The sequence below is a fragment of the Cyphomyrmex costatus genome, unplaced genomic scaffold, assembly GCF_001594065.2.
Source record: "Cyphomyrmex costatus isolate MS0001 unplaced genomic scaffold, Ccosl1.0 scaffold815, whole genome shotgun sequence".
NCBI classification, from domain to species: domain Eukaryota; kingdom Metazoa; phylum Arthropoda; class Insecta; order Hymenoptera; family Formicidae; genus Cyphomyrmex; species Cyphomyrmex costatus.
Window position 1 is genome coordinate 207,359 of NW_017280392.1, and position 10,367 is coordinate 217,725.

A 10,367-nucleotide genomic window follows, 5' to 3' on the forward strand; every position below is an offset into this window, starting at 1 on the left:
TATATATATATACATATATATATACATTAATCTTGTAAATTACATTTGAAAGAGGATAAACTAGTAAAAAGTCTTTATAAATTTTATTAAACCCCGTAAACGTTTTAAAAGTTAAAGTTTGTATTTTTAAAATATTGAATAAATTTACTATTTATGATAGCTATGTACGAAATCATAAAATAATTTTTCTTATATTAATAAATTTGCGAAATTCTTCCTTTTTATTAAGATGCATAAATTTATAGAGAAAAACGGTGTTTAATATTTAAAAAAACCATCTAACTTATATCCGTTGTCTAATAAAATTAAATAAATCTGATTAATCATATTACTTCTTTTGTAAATTCGACTATCATGAGTGCGTTTGCGCGTCCGTGTGTATGTATACGTGTGTGCATGGAGTAGATGAGCTTAATCCTTGCATCGAGAGAGAGAGAGAGAGAGAGAGAGAGAGAGAGAGAGAGAGAGAGAGTATCCAACAATAATAATAAAAAAATATCGATATTATCGACTACCAGTATATTTGTTGGTAATGCAGTTACCCAAAAATGTATATATGGGCATATATACATTTGTGTAACTATATAAAATAAATAATATTATTAAAATTTTTTAAAAACATTTAATTTATTAAAATATTATCAATTCTAAGATGGCACTAAAGTTATTTTTTATCAGCAAAAATACCATTTTTAATAACGTTGTATTAAGCCGGAAACACAATGAAAAGCATAGGCAATAGAAACAGGGAATAAGAAATTTCAACCTATCAGGAAGCGTCTATTCTAGTATATATGATTTTTTATAAGTTGCAATTTTTTTATTCCTATTGAGTGTGCTTTTCATTGTGTTTCCGGCTTTACAGTCTCTTTCATCAACTCCGATTAAAGCTTTAGATACAATACGAGAAAATAGCGACATTGATAGGAATAACACACGATTTCAACTTATCTCATATATCACATACACGCACGCACGCACGCATCAAACACAGAGAATACATACAAATACACAGTTTCTAATTGGTTGAAACCGCATTATTCTTATATCGCTAATCGCTATTCTATCGCATTATATTTAGCGCTTTGGATAGTAGTTTGTGTTAACCTCGATTAATTTAGGCTGCGTTCCACTTAACGTTACATGCTCACGAGTATATTTTTGTCCTTCTTGTCTTCGAATATTAAATAAGGATGAGATGATACGCGCGAAAGTTGTAACATTGAATGGAACTCACTCTTATTCGATCGATTAGTCCATTGAAATTGACCAATCGCATTTATTGTCAAACGAAATTTCAAACGCGATTGGTCACTTCCAATGGACTAATCGACCGATTAAGTTAGTCGAGAGTTGATTAAAATAACTCTAAAGGCTGGAATCAGACTACGCATTGAAGATTGAGATTGAAAATTAAAAATTAAAATTTGACCAATGAGAATAAAGAAATTTTAGCTTCTATTATTTTGATTGACCAAATTTCAATGTTTCAATCTTTAATCTCAATTTTTAATGCGGAATCTGATTCCGGTCTATAAGACATTCTCGAATATAAGAATTGACTATAAATATTAGGCTGTAGTATGGTTTTAATTTCAAGACCATCTCAAGCAATATCTGAAGATTCTAAAGTCGATATTCACATAGTCGGTTCTTATTTTAAGACCGTCTTAAGTAATATCTTAAAATGCTAATGCAGCTGTCTGATTGGTTCACGACACCTCAAAACTAAACTTCAAACAGTCTTGAATATAAGAACTGACTATGAATATCAGCCTAATACGACTCTCTTGCTGGTTTCGTGCTTTTCTATTGGTAGAGTGTATGACGTCAACCAATAACAAAGCGTTTCCAACCCGAATTGATGCAAACCCGGTTTTCGCGCACCAGTTCTGCCAATGAAAAACGCTATAAGTTACTTAAGTATAGAGGTAGAGTTTTAAGCTGCGTACATCCAAGGTGACATAAGCGTAAGTTCTGTTTTTTGTTAAAGAAGAAATGAATTAATCGCGTGTAAGAAAAATGCAGTATTATTGCTTCCTTTACCTTAGATGATCGATCGATTTTTCTGAAAATAGCATTATACAAATTCGTCTTTACATTAAAGTGCGCAATGGTACGCAGTTGTGTGCTGTGACTAACCACACGTATGTTCGCTTATTGCTTCTTATCTCTCGCCTTTAGAGTACCTCGGAGAATTGTTTGTATTCGGTCGCGTTTAGGTTTCTAGCCGTTTTTGCAAGTAATATTAGTAGTCAACAGCTGATAGTCGTTGCAGAATGTCTATTTTAGATAAAATTTCTCATTATCAACGCAATTTAACGAACTGTGGTGAAAACGAGGATCGGGTATGTTCAACGTGATATGATAATGCTATAACGAGAGTTATTCGAGTTTAATAATTCATAAATACTAACCAGCTGTATGCAAAATTTTTCATAATCATGGATTATACTACTTGTGTATTTACATTAATACTACTTTAACAAATCTTGTTTTCCTGGACATATGTTATGTCGTTTTTAGATAATCTTTTTAGAAAATTTATAAATATTTTCTAACTAACTCCACTAGTGATAATGTATGTGTTTCTGCCAATAAACTACAAATTAAACAATGTGATGATGCTACAAAAAATGTACAATGTAAATCCTTAGATAGATTGTGTCACATGTTTCTTACGTAACTTGTAAATAATTGTTATTACAAGAATTTTACAATATTTATAAATAGATATTAGACAAAATTTTATTTTATACATGTACATATAATATTTATATATAATAGAATTTTGAATGACTACTTATAAATATTATCTTGTAATAGCAATTATTTTTGTATTTATAACTATTCTTAATATAACAAGAAAAAAATATATAATCTGTTTACAGAGATAATTGTATAAATGTTTATAGCATTTATTTATAGCATTATCATATTACTTAATTTATATTTATTGTCATATTATTGTTAGATAGTACATAGACCATAAAAAGATATTACTTATAGAATATTTCTAAAAATAACAGTGTAACGTATGAGTTCAAGAGAATGAGTTTTATGATACACAGTATATATGTACTCATTAGGTGTCTTTTAATTACTTTTTTTTATATTAATGCACTTTATAATTTGTATCAAAAGGGCATAAATATGTTATGCATAATTGTGTTCCCATAGATATTACATTACATTTCCAAATTATACAAATTACCTGTGACGGTACAACATCTTCAACAGACAGGAGTAGGAAGAACTGTGAATAGCTTCAGAAAATATCATAGTGCTGTTGGTGATGCTGCTAAATCTCTGGTTTATAAATGGAAGAATATGGTAGTAGATGCTACTGATAGAGAAGATTCTACTGATAGAGAAGACGAAGATGAAGGATGTGTAATTGATGCTTCTAAAACTGATACTGATATTCCTAAATCTCCAGAGGATATAGGAGAAAGTGATTCTTCATTTGAACAATCGTTAGAATCAAAATATATGCATAGACATAAAAAAGACAAGAATACTTCTATGAAACTTAGCGTAATGCATTTGTCCAAGTCTGAGGAAAAACAAGAAATGCATGAAAAAAGTAAACATTCTTCCAAACATCATTCTCATAGTGAAAAAAGATCCAAAGAATTAAAAAGCTGTAAAAGTAACATAAATAAAGAAGCTTATAGTTCGACAAAGTATAATCATGGCAAGAATGATGATTTGAAAAAAACTAATGATAAAATTACCGAGATAAATGAAGATAATATTAGGAAGAGGAAAGCAAATGATTCCAGTTCCTTGATGAAGGAAAATAAGAAGACAAAATTGTCAGATAGCAAAAGTGAAAAATTACAACCACCTGTTTCTGAACATAATAGTTCCCATCTAAAATCTTCTGGAATTCAGATAGAGGTGAAAATTAAAGTAGAAGAAGAACAATTTTCAACAACTGATAATAAACAAAATATTAAACAGGAAAAGCATTTACAGGAAAAATCCAAGAGCAGTTCTAGTAAGCTTAAGTCTCAAGAATCCAGTAATAAAGTAAAGAACAGCAGTGAAAAACAAAAGCATAAAAAAGAAGAACGTACTAGTCATAAGAAACATGATACAAAAAGAGATTCCAGTCATCATTCTAGCAAAGAAACTTCCAAATCAAGAGTCAGTTCCTCTAGTAGTAAAGATTATGTTAAGAACAAAGACAAGGATAAGAGAAAGGAGCACAAGAAGGATAAGAGTAAACATGAGAAGAAAAAGGAAACAAAAATTAAGTTAATGCAAGAAATAAAGGGTGATGAAGGAATAGATTGCAATTCTGGTGTGTAAAAGAATGATTTATATGTCATATTATTGAGTAATTAAATTAACTAATATTATTAAAGGATATTAAAAAAATTAATATGTAGAACATTTTTTAAAATATAAAACATTTATAGAAAATTTTTAATTTTATATGAAAAGATTATTTAAGTATCGATTACAACCATGTTATATGTATATTCTTTTTAGGTGCAAGTTTTGCAGAAGCACTTGGCATGTGCTCCATGCCCCAACCATCGAAAAAACGTCAGAGTAATTTGTCTAATTTAAATCTTAGTAAATCAAGTAAAACAGAACCGATGCCCTCTGTTACTAATAAAAAATTGTCAGCTGTGAAAATTGAGCCAGAATGTGATGACAATTCAAGTGTAATTTTTATATTCTATTATGTAGTATCTTTAATTGTTAAAAGAACTAACTCTTAATGATTAAAAACTTTATTTTCAGCCACTGTCTCTTCTAGCACCAAATGTAAAGTTGGAACCATTGAGTGTGGATTTGGCATCTACGTTACCTGAAATTAGTCCCAATTACAAACCGCTGCCATACATTAATCCTATGCAACGCAAAGAAGAAATTAAGCCTGTCGATGATATTATTTATATAAAAAATCAAAGGTAGTTATACACATTCTTTGCAATATAAAAAATAAAATAATGTTTTATGTCGTAATATGTCTATTATTGTACTATTTACTTCATGAATTATTTATTCTTACTTATACCTTTGTTTCAGAACAAAAGTGTATTCTGGTAACAAAGTTGGTTACACAAGCGTACCGACGTTGTATGAAATGTGCATCAGAGTGTTGATAGAAAATATTGATGGTATCTTTTTTTGTTACAGTGAAATTATATCCTAAGGTTCCAATATTCTAACGATAAATGTTTTTATTGCTAGCACTCGAGTTTACTGGTGGTGTACCATATGATATATTAAAGCCGATCCTAGAACGTGCCACATGTGATCAATTATTTATGTTAGAACATCATAATCCGTACCTCGTAGAAGATACAGACATATTATGGAAATATCATTGCAATCGAGAGTTTAAGAATAAAGAGAGACAGGAAATGGAGTCATGGCGTGAAATGTACATGGTAAATGAATTAAGAATTGTAAAATTTAAAATTTTATATATAATATATATATAATTTTCCTTATTTTTCTTAACGTTGTAATGCATATTAACATTAAATAGCGCTGCTTGGACGAAAGAGAAGCAAAATTAAAAACACTCACCGCCAATATCAAACAATCTATAGATAAGTCCGTCCCAATGAGATCTACTAAACTTGCTTATGTAGATAATGTTGTGAAACCACCACGTAATGTATTGAAAAAACAAGCAAAATATGGTACTGCTAATGCCACTCCTGCTACTATCTCCAGTGTAAAGAAAAAGTTAACTGGTGGTGGTACAGTTAACAATGCGACGAATATTGCTGTACCACCACCGCCGATGTCTCGCTTTAAAGCATCAAGTATGTATTTATCTAAAAAATTTTATATAATATTAATATTATGGAATGTATTATATCTATTTTAACCAATGGTTATTCTTGTTAGCTTCAAGTGGCATGAAGAAGACAAAGGCACCACTTATGGCAAAGGCATTACAGTTAATAAAAGGTCGTTATAAACGGTAGTGATAGCGTTAGTTTTACGAATATTACAAATCGTTGATCATTTAGTTCTAATAAACTGTACATTTGTCATTATTTCTTACATAATAATTGTTTCATTGCATTTTTAACACGTTTTCCTGCCGCATATGCGCCTCACACTGAACTTTTAGTTTAAGATTTTATAATATTGTGTTACCTATTATATGAATGTGTTATAAAATATTTCATAACGTCATATATTGATACTTCAATATTATATATAATAGTTATCACATTATGATACGTTATTACTGTTTTTTAAATAACAATAATGTATAATTTTATAAATGTATTATATATATGTTAAACATATGTATATATAAACAAAGTTATTAGTCTCAATGTTAGACACATGCAACTCGCGCAGTTAAAATAAAAAGTTATCGCAAATTGACAGGAAATGTGTTAATGTGGCAATGAATTTTGTATATTTAATAGATTAGGGCTTCCCAAACTTATATGAATCACGACCCATTTTTTAAAACTGTACACATCTGCGACTTATAACGTATTTAGCCTCAGTAAATATGAAACAATAGGAGAGAATAATATAAATTAATTATACTATTTACACTTTACCTCTTTATACTTTATTTATTCTACTTTTTAATTTTTTGTTTCCTTTGTTTATTAATAACAACTTTGACATCGATATCAAATGAGGCATTTTTAGGCACAAGGAATTTAATAATTTTAGTTTGTTTCGAAATTTAGATTTAATTCTTATCATGTTGTTGAAAATTCAACTTTTATGTATATACAAAATCAAGAAAGGTTAACATACGCAAATTTGCGCAACTACCTGAAGTGTAATACTCTAAATTTTTTTATAATTCACCAAAAATTTGTAACTTACTAGTAAATCGCGACTCATACTTTGGGAATCCCTGTAATAGATCATAAAGTGATAAAATAATTGCGTATGATTATGTAGTTGTGCAGAGAAACTTTATCGTTTTATTCATTCCAGTTAAAACATAAAGTAGTAAAACATAAATCATGATAAAATTTAAGTGTAAGTAATTATATCAATAGCTCAGCTATAAAAGCTGACAATAATGAATTTTTCCTTTCGAGGAAAGTGCATTCTAGACCCTTAAATCTAGTTATAAAAAGATTAAATGAACAAAATTTTAGATCATTTCTTTTAAATCAAATTTATCAATTTGTATATTGTATATTTTTTCAATTTTCAATTCTTGATTTGTTAAAGAGCTTACACTTTTTTTCCTAATCTTAAACATTTTGGAATTAATTTTTAATTTGGCTTTAACAACTTCCCAGATAGCCTTCAAAGACAGATTTTGTGCAAAGTATCATGATAGGGTAAAAAAGCAATAAAATTTCATACAAAATTTGTAATGAGAACATTGCAAACTGCGAAAAATATAACAAAGCCTGCTGACATGCTTTATCAACATTGGCGGAAGAAACAGATTCTCACAGCTCTTGCTCGGTTTCTACCATCAATCTACTATACTAACATATCAGCAGACTCTGTCGACAGATCCTAAACTTAATGTAGACACAGATGGTAATGTATCTGCAATAAGAATTTGATCGAATTTATTGCCAATCTGTCAGTAAATTGCTAGCTGGGTTATCATTAAATCAAATATCAACTCGAGAAAAACATTTCAAGTAATAATTCGATGTCCTTGGACATCCTTGAATGTTCGAAATATATCCCGTTTATGTCGCTGTATGTTAGATGCCTAAAATACGTCCTGATGGCATTCCTTGGACGTTCTATAATGAAGTTATTTACACAGATATTTTAGAAATATATCAAAAATATGTTACTAATGTGTTCATTTTTCAAGCAATGCATGAACAATTGTCGTCAGCAAGGTCCAAGGACCGAAAACTATCAAATAACTTTATTACACTTTCGTCTTGGAGTCTAATAACAGTTCGGTATCCTTCTCTTGATTCTCTTGATTTAAATAACTTATGGATCAGAAAAGATAAATAATTTCCGAATTGTCTGTGCCATTCGAGATTAGACGTATTAACGACATTTATTAGACGTTTTTAGACATTTATTCTATATGTACAATAAACATTAATAGGATTTGGATTGGACGTCCATACAACGTCGAATTGTTGTTTAGGATGTTAACATGTTTTAAATATTGCTGTGATTTTTCGATTTTATTAGATATAATTTTATTTCGTGTGTTTTGTAAATATTATCATGGAAAGATATGAGCATACAACAGTTGATTAATTAAACAATCTATTTTTACTTAAATCACATAATGATATTATAAAAATTCTTAATTTACTGATATATATATATGATATTATAAATTTAATAGAAGGTAAACTATACTGAATATCTCATTAATTTTCCTTAAAGTTTTTTTTACATATGAAATGAAGTTAAATTGATTACTATACTAATATTAATCGATACTGGTTAATACTATTATAGTAATATATATTATCGCGTGCGCACGCAACATTTTTAATCGTAAATGATTAGTTGAAGCAAAAATATTTTATCTAATTTTAAATCGCTAAGCATGAGATATTCTGTATTTCCATTATTAAAATATGTACGTATAGATCATCTTTAGTTGTAGGTAAATTAAAATTCAACTTATGTACGTAAAAATTAAAATTTAACTTATATACAATCATGTTTCGAAATTTTGTAATATACTTATCTGTATTCTCATCGCATCGATTAATATTTAATAATAAAAAGACGAAAATTAAATTTAATTGCAAATATGCGATAAGAATACACATTTAGCAGTATTTACATTTTCTACAAACTTGCTATTTTCACGAATTAATATATTTTATTGGGAAATGTAAGATTATATATATATTTAAAAAATTACTTATAGTTTTTAATAATTTTTCATTTTTAATAAAATAAATTATTGAATTAAAGATGTCGAATTTATATATATGTATATATACATAATTATTGTTTTATTTCTTCTGATAATATATGTATGTGTGTAACTATATTATTTACTTTAATATTACATAAATATAAAAGGCATTATTATACATTATCGCACTTTCTTTCAATTAAATAACAATAAAAAAACATTTTAACATGAAAAGTTAATGTTATTAATTTTTAATGTTGAAAAGCGTACATAAATTAGTAGAAAATATTTCAGTTAATTCTAGGTTCATTTTTTATATACTTATCTATATATATATATATATATATATATTTAGAGACAAATTTTATTAGAATTTAAAAGTACTTTATATAATTTTTTTCTTGTACGCAAACTTTTTTTCTTATTTTAAGATTGAAATTGTTAAAATTAAAAGATCTAAGATATTGTTTGATAAAAATTGTTTGCAATTTTGCCAAAGTTTCTAACTAAAGAGAGTGCGATAATTATATTCATCTAATCTTAAAATATATACGTTACATGTATATTCTACACATTTAAAAATGCAAATTATAAAAATCATTCAAGCTTTTATTAGAACACTATAGTAATAAAACGCTCTTACATCATAGATGCAAAAATTTACTTGAATGTTACTTTCAATGCCAGAAATATCCACAGCTTTAATGAATAATAAATGACACCTGCATATAAATTATACTAAAAAGATATGAATTTTATATTTTTATACAATTCATATTTTAATTATATTAAATAATAGTGCACATAACAGAATAATATAAAGTTACATTAATAATGTAATTAATATTTATTAAACAAATAATACTTAATTAAAACTTGAATATTATAAGCAATATATAAAATAGAAATAGCAGATACACTAAAAAGTATCAATATTTAAATTATTGCTATTTATCGGAATTACATTAATCCTTATAAAACGCACGATAATTTTCTGGTTCTTGTACATTCGATTTCGTTTCGAAATCTGAAATTTGCCAAAAAGACAACAGAATGTTATAGAGAGATGAGAAAAAAAATTTTGAAGATTTATTTGTATGAAAATTGATTGTAGTATTTATACGAAAATAAAAGGAAATTAAAAAAAAGATGAACTTTTGCATATCTCTAATATTTATCAACAAAATTAACTATAAATAAATATTCAATTTTTTATTTAAATCGTCCTTAATGCAGCAGTCAAATGCAAACTATAAATGGCTACGTTCAGTAGAAAAAGCAGCTTTGCAATTGTAAAGTTCTTGAATATGATTGTTTTGTACATTCATTGCAGATCCAGTGAGGAATTAAAAGCAAGTCCAATCATATTAAAGAATCTTACAATTAATTTTTTTACTGAATGCAACCAATGAGAGCGCAAAGGAGCACCGGATATGTAAATATCCTCTTTTTTTTAGTTATCGATTTTCTTGTCGCGCTATTAGACAAAAATGAACAGAAAAAAAGAAGAGGAAACTCGCACATCAAAATAATGAAGATC

At 27.6% G+C, this 10,367-nt stretch overlaps 1 protein-coding gene across 1 annotated transcript; it reads left to right on the forward strand.

Moving 5' to 3' along the window:
• Positions 1–2,259: 2,259 nt before the first annotated feature.
• On the forward strand, positions 2,260–6,000 carry EloA (transcription elongation factor elongin A). The gene is made up of 8 exons (XM_018549390.1): positions 2,260–2,348; positions 3,181–4,309; positions 4,501–4,679; positions 4,759–4,928; positions 5,047–5,138; positions 5,212–5,411; positions 5,513–5,795; positions 5,881–6,000. The coding sequence occupies exons 1-8, from the start codon at positions 2,280–2,282 to the stop codon at positions 5,958–5,960; spliced, it is 2,202 nt and encodes a 733-aa protein (XP_018404892.1). The 5' UTR covers positions 2,260–2,279; the 3' UTR covers positions 5,961–6,000.
• The last annotated feature ends 4,367 nt before the right edge of the window (positions 6,001–10,367 follow it).

Bases quoted from the DNA above. Each gene is read 5' to 3' on its own strand.
- EloA (XM_018549390.1), top strand. From the start codon at position 2,280: ATGTCTATTTTAGATAAAATTTCTCATTATCAACGCAATTTAACGAAC. The intron at 2,349-3,180 runs GTATGTTCAACG...GTGTTCCCATAG, and splicing joins GTGGTGAAAACGAGGATCGG to ATATTACATTACATTTCCAA. The intron at 4,680-4,758 runs GTAATTTTTATA...CTTTATTTTCAG, and splicing joins AATGTGATGACAATTCAAGT to CCACTGTCTCTTCTAGCACC.